The sequence below is a fragment of the Takifugu rubripes genome, chromosome 21 (genome assembly GCF_901000725.2).
Source record: "Takifugu rubripes chromosome 21, fTakRub1.2, whole genome shotgun sequence".
In the NCBI taxonomy this organism is placed as follows: Eukaryota; Metazoa; Chordata; class Actinopteri; order Tetraodontiformes; family Tetraodontidae; genus Takifugu; species Takifugu rubripes.
Window position 1 is genome coordinate 589,119 of NC_042305.1, and position 17,556 is coordinate 606,674.

The 17,556-nt window shown below is 54.2% G+C and overlaps 2 protein-coding genes across 2 annotated transcripts; one reads left to right on the forward strand and one right to left on the reverse strand.

Moving 5' to 3' along the window:
- Window positions 1–311: 311 nt before the first annotated feature.
- LOC101064603 (NADPH oxidase activator 1-like) lies at window positions 312–9,380 on the reverse strand. Its single transcript, XM_029829619.1, has 18 exons — window positions 8,913–9,380; window positions 7,889–8,052; window positions 6,312–6,422; window positions 5,868–6,042; window positions 5,574–5,656; window positions 5,285–5,393; window positions 4,737–4,871; window positions 4,262–4,369; window positions 4,038–4,097; window positions 2,989–3,026; window positions 2,768–2,906; window positions 2,612–2,680; window positions 2,438–2,525; window positions 1,441–1,535; window positions 1,179–1,333; window positions 975–1,083; window positions 774–897; window positions 312–704 (listed from the first exon to the last, which is right to left on the reverse strand). The coding sequence occupies exons 2-18, from the start codon at window positions 7,930–7,932 to the stop codon at window positions 598–600; spliced, it is 1,749 nt and encodes a 582-aa protein (XP_029685479.1). The 5' UTR covers window positions 7,933–8,052; window positions 8,913–9,380; the 3' UTR covers window positions 312–597.
- Window positions 9,220–17,507, forward strand: dpp7 (dipeptidyl-peptidase 7). The gene is made up of 14 exons (XM_029829504.1): window positions 9,220–9,223; window positions 9,334–9,365; window positions 9,894–10,020; window positions 10,083–10,222; window positions 10,424–10,587; window positions 12,710–12,845; window positions 13,661–13,742; window positions 16,029–16,195; window positions 16,384–16,444; window positions 16,533–16,651; window positions 16,730–16,886; window positions 17,067–17,131; window positions 17,200–17,270; window positions 17,356–17,507. Exons 1-14 carry the CDS (start codon window positions 9,220–9,222, stop codon window positions 17,468–17,470), a joined length of 1,440 nt encoding a protein of 479 aa, XP_029685364.1. The 3' UTR covers window positions 17,471–17,507.
- Window positions 17,508–17,556: the final 49 nt, after the last annotated feature.

Below are 17,556 nucleotides of genomic sequence, written 5' to 3' on the forward strand. Positions count from 1 at the left end.
GTTGGGAGGTTCCTGTGAGCTCCTCCCCTCCACGAGGGTGGATGGACCCACCTCCTGTCCTCCTCATGCTGTTGGCAGGTTCCTGTGAGCTCCTCCCCTCCACGAGGGTGGACGGACCCACCTCCTGTCCTCCTCATGCTGTTGGGAGGTTCCTGTGAGCTCCTCCCCTCCACGAGGGTGGATGGACCCACCTCCTGTCCTCCTCATGCTGTTGGGAGGTTCCTGTGAGCTCCTCCCCTCCACGAGGGTGGATGGACCCACCTCCTGTCCTCCAGCAGACCTGCTTAACCATCTACTGACATTCACCCATCCAGTCACTTATTGGGTATTTATTAGTGCACCGGAACAGAACCAACAACACCAGCTGAACATTCTGAAGTTAGAAGACCAGAATCCAGAATGTTGATAAGAACGTGGTACATGTGAGAGGTTTGGGTCAGACACCTTCCAGCCAGATGTTTCTGGGTCTCTGGCAGCTCTGCCGGACACCAGGTCAGTCCAGGTCAGTCCATCATGTCTTTAGAGGTTCATTAGAGGTCGTTAGAGGTTATCTGGTGGTTCTTGCTGGAAGCTGGTGAAGAACCTTCTGGTCTGGAGTCACAGCTGTGACACGACGGTGTCAGCAAAGTTCTCCCTGTAGGCGAAGCACCGGGGGAAGATGCCGATACCTCCTGCACAGTGTCCTTCCAGCCACTCCTCGTTCACTAGGAGGAGACACAGCGGAGGTGTGTGACCACACTCGCTCACCATCAGGTAACTCTACCAGCTCTCACCTTCTCCCAGAATGTCGATGGTGTCGCCTTCACTGAACTCCAGGTCCTCGGGGCCTTGAGCAGCATAGTCGTACAGAGCCACCACCTGGTACAGGATGGGCCGGTTCTCCAGGGGGTCTTCAGTCTGGTCAGACGACAGCAGGGGAATGAGATGAGGTGCTTCTGCCTCAGGAGGCAGCAGTCAGGTGATGGAAGACTCACCTGGCACCACAGCGTCGCTCGGCCAGCCTGGGCCACTTCCTGCACTGTGACCTCTGACCCCTCCGTGTCATTCACAGGCACGAGCGCCCGGGAACCGTGCTGCTTCTGTCTGAGAGAGGAGGACGTTGATGTTGGTGAGCATTGGTGCTCCAGGACCAGGACAGTGAGTGTGTCAGGTCCGGTCCAGAAGCATCTGGGAGTTACCTGAGGCGCAGGACAGATGCAGACTGGCCCAGTTTCTGTCCGATCTGCTGCTTCAGGTCATGGACCGACGTGTCCAGAGGGACCGACAGAGCCAGGGTGTACGTGTAGTGGACCTTCACCACCACAGAGTCCCTCTCTGCTGCCCCACCAGGACCCTGGAACCAGGCGGAGGGGAGAAGGTGTGTGTGTGTGTGTCGCTGAGCGTCAGCAGCATGGATGATGGCTCCTGGCTCCAGGTGAAGGGTGCACAGGTGAGTCTTACCTGGCCGCGGGGGGGCGACACCGCAGCGCTCCTCCGTGGGGCTGCTTCCGTGGCAGAGGCGTAGGATGGGGGGGGGGTATCTGAGGTGGCGTAACCTGCACGGACAAACAACCCGGTTAGGTGGGGCCAGGACGCCACCTGGTGGCGCTGCTCCGGTACTGCTTCATTCAATCAGAACTACAACAAAATCTGACACAGGTGTGTTCTCACACCCCAGTTTAATCGGACACAGGTGTGTTCTCACACCCCAGTTTAATCGGACACAGGTGTGTTCTCACACCCCAGTTTAATCGGACACAGGTGTGTTCTCACACCCCAGTTTAATCGGACACAGGTGTGTTCTCACACCCCAGTTCTAGACACAGAAACGAGAGGAACAGGTGAATTACTGAAGGTTGTGACATTAGAACCATCCAAACGAGAGGAACAGGTGATTAGAACCATCCAAACGAGAGGAACAGGTGATTAGAACCATCCAAACGAGAGGAACAGGTGATTAGAACCATCCGAACGAGAGGAACAGGTGATTAGAACCATCCAAACGAGAGGAACAGGTGATTAGAACCATCCGAACGAGAGGAACAGGTGATTAGAACCATCCGAACGAGAGGAACAGGTGATTAGAACCATCCGAACGAGAGGAACAGGTGATTAGAACCATCCGAACGAGAGGAACAGGTGATTAGAACCATCCGAACGAGAGGAACAGGTGATTAGAACCATCCAAACGAGAGGAACAGGTGACTTCAGTCCAGCGCCCTGGTAGCACGACTGACACGACCAGGCTGTTGCCCGTCTGTGGGCAGTCCGCCTCTTGAATACAGACGCTTCAACAGCTCCAAGCTGCAGCTGGAGACCGCTGAGCTTGGAGCTGCAGAGGTCCAAGACCAGACCCAGCTCACCTGCTGGCCTCATCAGTCCAGCAGGTGAGCTGCACTGGTGCCACCTGACCAACAGAACAGCACAGACAGGAGAACAGCACAGACAGGAGGGCGACCTTGAGAGGGGGCGGCAACACTGGGGTGGCTCCTGGGGCGAGCTGGTGGCCTGAGTTCAGGGGGCAGAGGGATCCCACTGGGAACACTCTGAAACAGGAAGCACACAGGTTAGGGCTGGGACCCTTGAGAGTGTTGCCATGGAAACGCTTGGTGTCCAGCCAGGTATACTTTACATCCTTGTTCTTGCCCTTGGACACCTTGAGGTCTGCAGGTTGGAGCAGTGAAACAGGCAGCAGCCCCCTCTGGAAGACACAAACCTCCTCAGCTCCCAAACAGCCCAGGTGATGAACACCTTGATGACATCACACAGGAACCAGGAAGCTCCTCACCTGTCCATCAAATATGACCGTGGCCATGCCGTCCCTGTCCTCCTCACCAAACAGGAAGACCGTGGCCCCCCCCGGCACGGTCAGCTGCCCCGGCCCCTGGGCCATGAACGGAGTCCTCACACGCATGTAGCGAGAGTCCCTGACAGGTGAGCACACACACACCTGTCAATCACCCCAGAGGGGAGGGGCCAGAGTCCAGGTGTGTGATGGGACAAACCTACCTGGAAGCATCCAGTCGGGGCTCGTAGAAGCCGGGTTTCTGTGGAGGACAGTTACTGGCTGGTTACTGGCTGGTTACTGACTGTTCCCTCCCCACCTGACAGTTACTGACTGTTCCCTCCCCACCTGACTGGTTACTGACTGGTTACTGACTGGTTACTGACTGTTCCCTCCCCACCTGGCACAGTTACTGACTGGTCCCTCCCCACCTGACACAGTTACTGGCTGGTTACTGACTGGTTACTGACTGTTCCCTCCCCACCTGGCACAGTTACTGACTGGTCCCTCCCCACCTGACACAGTTACTGGCTGGTTACTGACTGGTTACTGACTGTTCCCTCCCCACCTGACACAGTTACTGACTGTTCCCTCCCCACCTGACTGGTTACTGACTGGTTACTGACTGTTCCCTCCCCACCTGGCACAGTTACTGACTGGTCCCTCCCCACCTGGCACAGTTACTGGCTGGTTACTGGCTGGTTACTGACTGTTCCCTCCCCACCTGGCACAGTTACTGACTGGTCCCTCCCCACCTGACACAGTTACTGGCTGGTTACTGACTGGTTACTGACTGTTCCCTCCCCACCTGACACAGTTACTGACTGTTCCCTCCCCACCTGACTGGTTACTGACTGGTTACTGACTGTTCCCTCCCCACCTGACTGGTTACTGACTGGTTACTGACTGTTCCCTCCCCACCTGACACAGTTACTGACTGTTCCCTCCCCACCTGACTGGTTACTGACTGTTCCCTCCCCACCTGACAGTTACTGACTGGTCCCTCCCCACCTGACTGGTTACTGACTGGTTACTGGCTGTTCCCTCCCCACCTGACTGGTCACTGACTGGTTACTGGCTGTTCCCTCCCCACCTGACTGGTTACTGACTGGTTACTGGCTGTTCCCTCCCCACCTGACTGGTCACTGACTGGTTACTGGCTGTTCCCTCCCCACCTGACTGGTTACTGACTGGTTACTGGCTGTTCCCTCCCCACCTGACTGGTTACTGACTGGTTACTGGCTGTTCCCTCTCAACCTTCTGATAGACCTACCTGCAGCCTCAGAGGCTCAAATCCTCCGAAATCATCGTTGGGGATTATTGAGGTAATCACCTGCAGACACACACACACACACACACACACACACACACACACACACACACACACACACACACACACACACACACACACACGGTTGTGAGAGGCGACACCAGTGAAGCTGAGGAGCAGAGCTTACAGATGTAATATTCTGGAGACGCCACCAGGGGGCGCTGTACCTTGGCTTTGCCCAGGAAATCTCTTTTCGTCAGCTGCTCCACGTCCTGTTTCCGGGGCCGGAACACCACAGCTTCCGGGACCAGGAGGGGAGGGATGGCCTCCTTCTTCTGTTATTGATCACAGGTTGGGAATCAGTCAGAGGTTGCTGGTTAGTGTAGCTGTGTGTGTGCGTGTGGTGTGTGTGTGTGTGTCTGTGTGTGGTGTGTGTGTGTGTGTGGTGTGTGGTGTGTGTGTGGTGTGTCTGTCTGTGTGTGGTGTGTGGTGTGTGTGTGGTGTGTCTGTCTGTGTGTGTGGTGTGTGGTGTGTGTGTGGTGTGTCTGTCTGTGTGTGTGTGTGTGGTGTGTGGTGTGCGTGTGTGTGTGTGTGTGTGTGTGTGCGTGCGTGTGTGCGCGTGTCTGTGTGTGTGTGTGTGTCTCTGTGTGTCTCTGTGTGTGTGTGTGCGCGCGTGCGCCTGCTCTGCCGTGTCAGCCCCACCAGGGTCTTCTCCAGAGCCAGGTCTATGGGGATGATCCGTGGTCCACCTCTGTCCTCAGACACAGACAGCAGAACCTGTGTGGCTCTCTCCCACTGACCCATCCGACAGTACACCGCTGCTGCGTTGTGTAACACCTGCACACACATCAGAAGAGCGTGACGTTACAGCTGCACACACACATTCATCAACCAGCAGTTCTGGATTTGAGTGGGACTTCAGGCTTGAGTCCAAAAGAACCACAAAGTGGTCTTTAAGAGCTGGAGAAACCACATTATGGACCTGAACCTTTCACCAAAACTCTCCACAGGTGTGTCACGGAACGACTGATCGTTCCTGACGCTACCATACAGGGCAGCGGCCGACGGTCCTGACCCAGACTCAGGAGCGGGTCAGCTAGAACCAGTCCGGTCACCGAGCCCTGATACCTGCTGCTGGACCGACCCATCAATGGGCCTTTGTTAGCGGGCAGGTGTGTGCAGGTGATGTGGGGCAGGGGGGAACAGTTCTTATCTCTGGGGGGGGGTAGGAGAGGGGCGGAATGTCGGACCTGCCAGCTGGAGAGCTTGAAGCGGAGCCCCAGCTGCCTGTAGTCGATCAGGGGGTTCCCCCTCATGTGCTTCTGGGCCCAGATGCAGTCGGACAGAGCCTCCTCCAGCCTGCAGAGGAGCATTTATGGGTCATCTCGTTTAGGTGTGTGTGTGTGTGTGTGTGTGTGGTGTGTGTGTGTGTGTGTGTGTGTGTGTAGGTGTGTGTGTGTGTGTGTGTGTAGGTGTGTGTGTGTGTGTGTGTGTAGGTGTGTGTGTGGGGGGGGGGGGGGGTGCACCAACAGGTTGTACCTGTTCATCTGCATCAACACGGCGGCTCTTTGGAAGAACCCAACAGCCAGACGTTCATCCTTGGCCAGGGTCAGATCCAAAGCCTGGATGATACACAAGACAGCAAATAGTCCGGGATCGTGTCCCACTCACGGTGAGGATCACGGCACGGTTCTGTTCCTCTTGGGTCCATGTGCTGGACCCAAGAGGAACAGAACCATTCGAGCAAAGGCAGGAAAGGAACACAGGGAACGTGGCCCTCACTCGTCCCCCTTTGGAGCCCTGAGGAACACAGCAGCTAGACGGGAGTCTGACCTTCAGGGCCGGATCCAGGTGACCCAGAGCCAGATGAGCCGAGGCAGTGTTGAACAGGGTCCGGGACGTGGGTTCTGCGATCTGCTCCAGCTTAGCCAGCGCTCTGGGCCAGTCCCTGACATCCACCGCCTGAACCGCTTCATCCCACAGCTGCAGTAACTCTGTGTAGAGCATCCTGCAGGACAGAGACAGTCAGAGGACGGACGGAGCAGAACCCAGGAGCCCAGAGGACGCCTGGTCTCCATGTCTGAGCCTGGATCAAAGCAGAACCCCTCCCAGAGAGGGTCTTCAGACAGGTTCTGATTCATCCAGACATTCAGGAAAAATGAAATCAGGAAGAACACCCGTAGGAAAACTGTCCCCCTTTGGGACACTTCCTTGTGCAGAGACATAAACGGGTCAGGTGACAGAACAGAAACCAGAACCCTTGGGTCCGTGTCTTACCTCTGACTTCTCTCAGACGTTTCACTTGCTGCGGGGACCCGAATCAGCCGTTCCTGAACCGGTTCAGCCTGGAAATGAGGCTGGGAACCTGCCTCCTCAGGTGTCTCCACCCTGTTGCTACAAGGAAGTTCTCATCCACATTCCCCGGACACACACACACACACACACACACACACACACACGCGCGCACACACACGCACACACACGCGCGCACACACACACGCGCGCGCACACACACACGTGCACACTAGCTCAGGAATCCAGCAGCCAGTGAGGTGACAGAGATTAAAGCCTGTGAGTCACACAGAGCAGCAGGAAACCTGTTCTGGCTGAGGACAGAACGGGGACGTTAAAGTCCTCCTGAATGCAACAAAGTTGCTTTATGACACCAACACAGGGCGTTGCTGAGGTTAGCAGGTGAAACACTCAGATCCACAGGTGAAACACTCAGATCCACGGGTGAAACCTTCAGATCCACGGGTGAAACACTCAGATCCACGGGTGAAACACTCAGATCCACGGGTGAAACCTTCAGATCCACGGGTGAAACACTCAGATCCACAGGTGAAACACTCAGATCCACAGGTGAAACACTCAGATCCACAGGTGAAACATTCAGATCCACAGGTGAAACCTTCAGATTCACAGGTGAAACATTCAGATCCACAGGTGAAACACTCAGATCCACAGGTGAAACACTCAGATCCACGGGTGAAACACTCAGATCCACGGGTGAAACCTTCAGATCCACGGGTGAAACACTCAGATCCACGGGTGAAACACTCAGATCCACGGGTGAAACCTTCAGATCCACGGGTGAAACACTCAGATCCACAGGTGAAACACTCAGATCCACAGGTGAAACACTCAGATCCACAGGTGAAACATTCAGATCCACAGGTGAAACCTTCAGATTCACAGGTGAAACATTCAGATCCACAGGTGAAACCTTCAGATTCACAGGTGAAACATTCAGATCCACAGGTGAAACATCCAGATCCACAGGTGAAACATCCAGATCCACAGGTGAAACCTTCAGATCCACAGGTGAAACACTCAGATCCACAGGTGAAACATCCAGATCCACAGGTGAAACCTTCAGATCCACAGGTGAAACACTCAGATCCACAGGTGAAACACTCAGATCCACAGGTGAAACATCCAGATCCACAGGTGAAACCTTCAGATCCACAGGTGAAACACTCAGATCCACAGGTGAAACATCCAGATCCACAGGTGAAACCTTCAGATCCACAGGTGAAACACTCAGATCCACAGGTGAAACACTCAGATCCACAGGTGAAACCTTCAGATCCACAGGTGAAACCTTCAGATCCACAGGTGAAACCTTCAACCCTTCAGGTTTAACTACAGGGTTTTGACCTTTGAACCCACCGTTGCTGTGACAGTAAGGAAGTGACCCAAAGGTAAACACAGGTCTGTCCTGGCAGCACCTCCTGTTTACAACCAGGAAACGTTCTGAGTCCTGCCCGCTCCCCCCCGCACACACACACACACACATACACACACACACTTTATTGGACCATTCCTGCTAAAGGAGATCAACATTCTCTCACCCATAAAATTCTTTCCTCCCTTCTGATATGAAAGTCCCTCCCATCGTCCATGGAGCAACTCAAACTAATTTCCTCCAGTCGTCCTTGACCGCCCCCTACCTGCCACAGAGGGAACATCCGGTCCACACTGTTCAGCACCATCCCCCTCCCCCAGGTCAGCTCACCTGGGGGAGGGAGAGGTAGGAGAGAGAGGGGGAGAGGAGGAGAGAGAGAGGGGGAGAGGAGGAGAGAGAGAGAGGGGGGAGAGGAGAGAGAGATGGAGGGAGAGAGAGGGGGGGGGGAGGAGGAGAGAGAGAGAGGGAGAGGAGGAGAGAGAGATGGAGGGAGAGAGAGGGGGAGAGAGGGGGAGAAAGGTAGGAGAGAGGGGGAGAGAGGGGGAGAAAGAGGGGGGAGAGAGAGGTAGGAGAGAGAGGGGGGAGAGAGAGGTAGGAGGAGAGAGGGGAGAAGGGGGAGAGAGATGGAGGGAGAGAGAGGGGGAGAGAGGAGGAGAGAGAGAGAGGGGGAGAGAGAGGGGGAGAAAGAGGGGAGAGAGAGGTAGGAGAGAGAGGGGGAGAGAGAGGGGGAGAAAGAGGGTGAGAGAGATAGGAGAGAGAGGGGAGGGAGAGAGAGGGGGAGAAAGAGGGGGAGAGAGGTAGGAGAGAGAGGGGGAGAGAGAGAGGGAGGGAGAGAGAGGGGAGAGAGAGGGGGAGAGAGAGATGGAGGGAGAGAGAGGGGGGAGAGATGGAGGGATAGAGAGGGGGAGAGAGAGGTAGGAGAGAGAGGGGGAGAGAGAGGGAGAGAGAGAGAGATGGAGGAGAGAGAGGGGGGGAGAGATGGAGGGATAGAGAGGGGGAGAGAGAGGTAGGAGAGAGAGGGGGAGAGAGAGAGGGGGAGAGAGAGGGGGAGAGAGAACAACACACTTAGTCTAAACCGCAGAATCGTCTGTCCAGACAACAGATAAGAGCTCAGAAAGTACAATTTGATGCGTATCTGTTTTTTGTAAATACAAATAAAGATTTTAGACTTCTGCAGCTCTAAAACCAACCGGTCACGGAGGAAACAACCGACCAGTCACGGAGGAAACAACCGACCGGTCACGGAGGAAACAACCGACCAGTCACGAGGGAAACAACCGACCGGTCACGGAGGAAACAACCGACCGGTCACGGAGGAAACAACCGACCGGTCACGGAGGAAACAACCGACCAGTCACGGAGGAAACAGTGTCGGTTCCACGGGAGGGACCAGCCCCTGTAAACACACGTGTCCTTCAGCGGAAGGCAGCTGTACGAGGAGTCTTTAAACGCAGCATAAATGAAAACAGAGGTCATGTGACCGGCCAACGCGTGCGCATGCGCACTAAAGGCCGCTGAGCTGGTTGTCCCCGAGGCGGTTTTTCCTTGTTTGTCATGAATTAAAATGTGCTGGTTCTGGATTTTATCACTAACCGTGCTTTTGTGCCGGAGGGTCACACGGCCTGTCGCGCCTCTTCCTCCAGGTAAAGGTTTCTGTTTAACCGGGTTCCGTTTAACCGGGTTCCGTTTAACCGGGTTCTGTTTAACCGGGTTCTGTTAACCGGGTTCTGTTTAAACGGGCTCTGTTTAACCGGGTTCTGTTAACCGGGTTCCGTTTAACCGGGTTCTGTTTAAACGGGTTCTGTTAACCGGGTTCTGTTTAAACTGGTTCTGTTTAAACGGGTTCCGTTTAACCGGGTTCTGTTAACCGGGTTCCGTTTAACCGGGCTCTGTTTAACCGGCTCTGTTTAACCGGGTTCTGTTTAACCGGGTTCTGTTAACCGGGTTCTGTTTGAGGGAAAGCCTGTTCGAACGCCTTGGTTCGATATTACCGCATCACATTAAAGCTAAACAAATCCCTGAAATCAGTTGAACTAAATAAATAAAGTTGATAAAGTCCGGATCATGCAAATTGTGGGTGGAAGATTTGCTCCAGTTTCTCATGAAGTGGCAGGTGAGTCACGTGGGTTTCCGGGTCGGAACCCAGAGATGACTGTGGCGTGTCTGTGCAGCCAGGAGAGCGGGAGGAGCTCCGGAGGACCTCCCCCTTCACGGAGAAGTACTTCCCTCAGACTCTGGACCACTTCAACTTCAACAGCCAGGGGAACCGCACCTTCAACCAGCGGTACCTGATCACAGGTGAGGACCCGCCCCGGTCAGGGAGCCCGAGACCACCTGCCGGTTCTGTCCTCTGCTTTCAGATCGGTACTGGCTGAAGGGCCACGGTCCGCTCTTCTTCTACACCGGCAACGAAGGAGACATCTGGGACTTTGCACTCAACTCTGGCTTCATCACAGAGCTGGCAGCACAGCAGGGGGCCTTGGTCGTCTTCGCCGAACACGTAGGAACCCACGCGCACCTCATGTCACGAGACAGGAAGTGGATGGTGCTGCCTAGCAGCGAGCTACTAGCAGCGCGCTAGTAGCTCGCTGCTAGTAGCTCGCTGCTAGTAGCTCTGCTAGTAGCTCTGCTAGCTCGCTGGCCTCCAGGCCTGGGGGGTTTGGTGTGGAGATGATGAACGCTGCTGCTGTCCCTTATCCAGAGGTACTACGGCAAGTCTCTGCCCTTCGGCCTCCAGTCCTTCAACGTCCCCGAGGTGGGTCTGCTGACGGTGGAGCAGGCGCTGGCGGACTACGCCCTCCTCATCTCTGCCCTCCGGGGGCAGCTGGCAGCCACGCGCTGCCCCGTCATCGTGTTCGGGGGCAGGTAGGAGCCACACGCTGACGGGGGGGCAGGTAGGAGCCACGCGCTGACGGGGGGGCAGGTAGGAGCCACGCGCTGACGGGGGGGCAGGTAGGAGCCACGCGCTGACAGGGGGGCAGGTAGGAGCCACACGCTGACGGGGGGGCAGGTAGGAGCCACGCGCTGACAGGGGGGCAGGTAGGAGCCACACGCTGCCCCGTCATCGTGTTCGGGGGCAGGTAGGAGCCACGTGCTGACGGGGGGGGGGCAGGTAGGAGCCACGCGCTGACGGGGGGGCAGGTAGGAGCCACACTCTGACAGGGGGGCAGGTAGGAGCCACGCGCTGACAGGGGGGCAGGTAGGGAGCCACACGCTGACAGGGGGGCAGGTAGGAGCCACGCGCTGCCCCGTCATCGTGTTCGGGGGCAGGTAGGAGCCACGGCAACCGCCACCTTTAACCCCCCCCCCCCACTGGCATTACAGTGGTTTCCACCACGTAGACCCTCTGACCTGGACCACTGTCAGAGTCTAACTTTACTTACTTCGGGTTAGGGTTAGTTACTCTGGTTTAAATCAGCAGAAACTTGGAGAACAACCCTGGAACATCTCCACTATAGTAATTCCAGGTGAACTGACCCTGGAACATCTCCACTATAGTAATTCCAGGTGAACTGACCCTGGAACATCTCCACCTATAGTAATTCCAGGAGAACTGACCCTGGAACATCTCCACTATAGTAATTCCAGGAGAACTGACCCTGGAACATCTCCACCTATAGTAATTCCAGGAGAACTGACCCTGGAACATCTCCACTATAGTAATTCCAGGTGAACTGACCCTGGAACATCTCCACTATAGTAATTCCAGGTGAACTGACCCTGGAACATCTCCACTATAGTAATTCCAGGTGAACTGACCCTGGAACATCTCCACTATAGTAATTCCAGGTGAACTGACCCTGGAACATCTCCCACTATAGTAATTCCAGGAGAACTGACCCTGGAACATCTCCACTATAGTAATTCCAGGTGAACTGACCCTGGAACATCTCCACCTATAGTAATTCCAGGAGAACTGACCCTGGAACATCTCCACTATAGTAATTCCAGGTGAACTGACCCTGGAACATCTCCACTATAGTAATTCCAGGAGAACTGACCCTGGAACATCTCCACTATAGTAATTCCAGGAGAACTGACCCTGGAACATCTCCACTATAGTAATTCCAGGTGAACTGACCCTGGAAACATCTCCACCTATAGTAATTCCAGGAGAACTGACCCTGGAACATCTCCAATATAGTAATTCCAGGTGAACTGACCCTGGAACATCTCCAATATAGTAATTCTAGGTGAACTGACCCTGGAACATCTCCACTATAGTAATTCCAGGTGAACTGACCCTGGAACATCTCCACTACAGTAATTCCAGGTGAACTGACCCTGGAACATCTCCACTATAGTAATTCCAGGTGAACTGACCCTGGAACATCTCCACCTATAGTAATTCCAGGTGAACTGACCCTGGAACATCTCCACTATAGTAATTCCAGGTGAACTGACCCTGGAACATCTCCACTACAGTAATTCCAGGAGAACTGACCCTGGAACATCTCCACTATAGTAATTCCAGGAGAACTGACCCTGGAAACATCTCCACTATAGTAATTCCAGGCGAACTGACCCTGGGAACATCTCCACTATAGTAATTCCAGGAGAACTGACCCTGGAACATCTCCACTATAGTAATTCCAGGAGAACTGACCCTGGAACATCTCCACTACAGTAATTCCAGGAGAACTGACCCTGGAACATCTCCACTACAGTAATTCCAGGAGAACTGACCCTGGAACATCTCCACTATAGTAATTCCAGGAGAACTGACCCTGGAACATCTCCACCTATAGTAATTCCAGGAGAACTGACCCTGGAACATCTCCACTATAGTAATTCCAGGAGAACTGACCCTGGAACATCTCCACCTATAGTAATTCCAGGAGAACTGACCCTGGAACATCTCCACTACAGTAATTCCGGGTGAACTGACCCTGGAACATCTCCACTATAGCAATTCCAGGAGAACTGACCCTGGAACATCTCCACTACAGTAATTCCGGGTGAACTGACCCTGTGGTGTCCCCTACAGCTATGGCGGCATGCTCTCCGTCTACATGAGGCTCAGGTATCCCAACATGGTGGCCGGAGCTCTGGCTGCCAGTGCCCCCATTCTGAGCACCGCTGGACTGGGAGATCCCTCACAGTTCTTCAGAGATGTTACAGCTGTAAGTCCTGTCTGTCTCTCTGCCTGCCTGTCTCTCTCTGCCTGCCTGTCTGTCTCTCTGCCTGCCTGTCTCTCTCTGCCTGCCTGTCTCTCTGCCTGCCTGTCTCTCTCTGCCTGTCTGTCTCTCTCTGCCTGTCTGCCTGTCTCTCTCTGCCTGTCTGTCTCTCTGCCTGCCTGTCTCTCTCTGCCTGTCTGTCTATCTCTGCCTGTCTGTCTGTCGATCTCTCTGCCTGTCTCTCTCTGCCTGTCTCTCTGCCTGTCTATCTCTCTGCCTGCCTGCCTGTCTCTCTGCCTGCCTGCCTGTCTCTCTGCCTGCCTGGCCTGTCTCTCTGCCTGCCTGTCTCTCTGCCTGCCTGTCTATCTCTGCCTGCCTGTCTCTCTCTGCCTGCCTGTCTGTCTCTCTCTGCCTGCCTGTCTGTCTCTCTCTGCCTGCCTGTCTGTCTCTCTCTCTGCCTGTCTCTCTCTGCCTGTCTGTCTCTCTCTCTGCCTGTCTGTCTCTCTGCCTGCCTGTCTCTCTGCCTGCCTGTCTCTCTCTGCCTGCCTGTCTGTCTCTCTGCCTGCCTGTCTCTCTCTCTGCCTGTCTGTCTCTCTGCCTGCCTGTCTGTCTCTCTGCCTGTCTGTCTCTCTGCCTGCCTGTCTCTCTCTCTGCCTGCCTGTCTCTCTGCCTGTCTGTCTCTCTGCCTGCCTGTCTCTCTGCCTGCCTGTCTGTCTCTCTGCCTGCCTGTCTGTCTCTCTGCCTGCCTGTCTCTCTGCCTGCCTGTCTGTCTCTCTGCCTGCGTATTATCTGATTATTCAGACTTGAAGCATCTCTTTCAGGACTATGAGCGTTTGGCCCCACGATGCAAAGATGCTGTAAGAGGAGCTTTCCATCAGCTTAAAGAATTAGCTGAAAACCAAGGTGCACGCACGCACGCACACACACACACACACACACACACACACACACACACACACACACACACACACACACACACACGCACACAGCATTTTCAGATGCATCAACTCTTATCCAACATGTTTCTTCATCTCTGATTGAATCCCTGAGTTTTATATGCTGATTTGCTGTTGCTGTTGCTAGTTGGTAGTGGCTAGTAATGGTTGATAATGGTTGCTAGTGGTTGGTAGTGGCTAGCAATGGGTGGTAGTGGCTGTAGTGGTTGGTAATGGTTGGTAGTGGCTAGTAATGGTTGATAATGGTTGGTAGTGGCTAGCAATGGGTGGTAGTGGCTGTAGTGGTTGGTAATGGTTGGTAGTGGCTAGTAATGGTTGATAATGGTTGGTAGTGGTTGGTAGTGGCTAGCAATGGGTGGTAGTGGTTGGTAATGGTTGGTAGTGGCTAGTAATGGTTGATAATGGTTGGTAGTGGTTGGTAGTGGCTAGCAATGGGTGGTAGTGACTGTAGTGGTTGGTAATGGTTGGTAGTGGCTGGTAGTGGTTGGTAGTGGTTGATAATGGTTGGTAGTGGCTAGCAATAGGTGGTAGTGGCTGTAGTGGTTGGTAATGGTTGGTAGTGGCTAGTAATGGTTGATAATGGTTGGTAGTGGCTAGCAATGGGTGGTAGTGGCTGTAGTGGTTGGTAATGGTTGGTAGTGGCTGTAGTGGTTGGGTAATGGTTGGTAGTGGCTGTAGTGGTTGGTAATGGTTGATAATGGTTGGTAGTGGCTAGCAATGGGTGGTAGTGGCTGTAGTGGTTGGTAATGGTTGGTCGTGGTTGGTAGTGGCTAGCAATGGGTGGTAGTGGCTGTAGTGGTTGGTAATGGTTGGTAGTGGCTGTAGTGGTTGATAATGGTTGGTCGTGGTTGGTAGTGGCTAGCAATGGGTGGTAGTGGCTGTAGTGGTTGGTAATGGTTGGTAGTGGCTGTAGTGGTTGGTAATGGTTGGTAGTGGCTAGTAATGGGTTGGTAGTGGCTGTAGTGGTTGATAATGGTTGGTCGTGGTTGGTAGTGGCTAGCAATGGGTGGTAGTGGCTGTAGTGGTTGGTAATGGTTGGTAGTGGCTGTAGTGGTTGGTAATGGTTGTAGTGGCAGTAATGGGGTGGTAGTGGCTGTAGTGGTTGGTAATGGTTGGTAGTGGCTAGTAATGGTGGTAGTGGCTGTAGTGGTTGGTAATGGTTGGTAGTGGCTAGTAATGGTTGGTAGTGGCTGTAGTGGTTGGTAATGGTTGGTAATGGTTGTAGTGGCTAGTAATGGGTGGTAGTGGCTGTAGTGGTTGGGTAATGGTTGGTAGTGGGCTAGTAATGGGTGGTAGTGGCTGTAGTGGTTGGTAATGCTTGGTAGTGGCTGTAGTGGTTGGTAATGGTTGGTAGTGGCTGGTAATGGTTGGTAATGGCTGTAGTGGTTGGTAATGGTTGGTAGTGGTTGGTAATGGTTGGTAGTGGCTGGTAATGGTTGGTAATGGCTGTAGTGGTTGGTAATGGTTGGTAGTGGCTGTAGTGGTTGGTAATGGTTGGTAATGGCTGTAGTGGTTGGTAATGGTTTGGTAGTGGCTAGTAATGGGTGGTAGTGGCTGTAGTGGTTGGTAATGGTTGGTAGTGGCTAGTAATGGGTGGTAGTGGCTGTAGTGGTTGGTAGTGGCTGGTAGTGGTTGGTAGTGGCTAGTAATGGGTGGTAGTGGCTGGTAATGGTTGGTAATGGTTGGTAGTGGCTAGTAATGGGTGGTAGTGGCTGTAGTGGTTGGTAATGGTTGGTAGTGGCTGGTAGTGGTTGGCAGTAGTTGATAGGGGGTTTAGTTGTTGGTGGTCATTTGCATCATTAAAGGGGTGTGGCCTAAATGTGCCGTTGGCTGTGGTCCACTGTAAAAACCTCCTGGGGGGCGTCCCAGGACAGCATGCAGGTGTCAGACACGTTCTTTCACTGCCCCGTTTGTGTCGGGGTGTCCTGTCCCCTGGGTGGACCTGTCTCCTGGGTGGACCTGTCTCCTGGATGGACCTGTCTCCTGGGTGGACCTGTCTCCTGGGTGGACCTGTCTCCTGGGTGGACCTGTCTCCTGGGTGGACCTGTCTCCATGGTGACCATAAGCGATTTCCTCATGTAGCTTCTCTGCAGTGAAGCAGGCAGCGGTCAGGCAGTGGATCCATTTCAGGCTGTAGGGAAGAGTTTCTGGTCAGGACGCCAGCAGAGCTTTCTCATCAACAAACCCTAACCCTAACCCTAACAAACATCAGTGCTCTCGTTACTGTTGCCAGATTACCGTCGTATCCAGGAGAAACTGTCGCTGTGCAAGCCTCCATCATCTCCTGAGGACATCTACCAGCTGAACGGCCTCCTGAGGAACGCCTTCACCCTGATGGCCATGTTGGATTATCCGTACAGCACTCACTTCATGGGCAACATGCCTGCTAACCCCGTCAAGGTACGGAGACGGTCCACAGTCCGGCTGACAGACGGGACCACAGAGGACGGTTGAACGTGTGGGGGACTACAAACAAACTCAAATTTGGTCTAATTATGCAGAAATAGATAGAATTGTAATAAAAACACCACTAGACTGACAGTGAATCCGGGCCCGCTCATGGTACAGGTGTGACCCGTCTTCTCCAGGTGGCCTGTGAGACCATGCTGAGAGCTTCTGGGCTCCTCGAGAACCTGAGAGACACTGCGGGTAAGTCTGTCCTCCCAGCTTGGCTCCAGAAACCTTGCTAACACATGCTAGCTGCCTAAGCCGAGCTGGACCTGGTTCTGCCCCGCAGGGATCGTCTATAACTCCACCGGAGCGCTGGGCTGCTTTGACCTATACAGCCTGTACGTGCAGTGTGCTGATCCCACTGGCTGTGGCCTGGGTTCCAACAGCCTGGCCTGGGACTACCAGGTGAGTGTATGGCGTCACCATAGCAACAGAGCCGCCTGATGGATCAGCCCTTCCAGATGTGCTCTGCGCTGCTTCCAGGCCTGCACGGAGATTAACCTGTGCTACGACAGCAACAACGAGACGGACATGTTTCCTCCCATGACCTTCGGGGAGACGGAGCGCAACATCTACTGCTCCAAACGCTGGGCCGTGCTCCCCCGACCACGCTGGCTCCAAACCCAGTTCTGGGGCGACGGTGAGCAGCAAACGCCACGAAGAGCTCACAGCTGGAACAGCAGCAGCTAGCCGTTAGCATCAGGCTAGCTGCAGGCCGACAGAAACGGCCGATCCTCGCTCACTTCCCTCCTCCCTCTCTGGCTCGTCCTTCTCATCCTGGTGTCTCTCTCCTGTTCTTCTCGTCTGTCCACGTGTTCAGCTCTCTCGGCTGCCAGCAACATCATCTTCTCCAACGGTGATCTGGACCCGTGGGCCAACGGAGGGGTGAGACCACATCATAGGAGACCGCCTGTTATTAACGCGTCCGCCTGAGCTCCACCTTTATCTCGCAGGTGCGCAAGTCGCTGAGCTCGTCCTTGATAGCTGTCAACATTCCTGGAGGAGCTCATCATCTGGACCTGAGGTAGACACGCGTCCATTCCGAGGACCTAAAGGTTCCTGTTGCAGGTGATAAACAAACAGACCCTTCCTTGTTTGTTTGTTCTCAGGGGGTCAAATGATGCTGATCCAGAGTCGGTGATCAAAGCCAGGAAGACTGAAGCAGACCTCATCGCTCAGTGGGTGAAGATGGAGAGGACCAGATTAAGAACCCCCAAACAGTAGCTCCCCTCAGAATAAATTCAAAGGAATCCAAATATTATTCCAGTTTGTCCTTGTTTCAGTTTATCTGCAGGCTGTTCGGTTCTTTT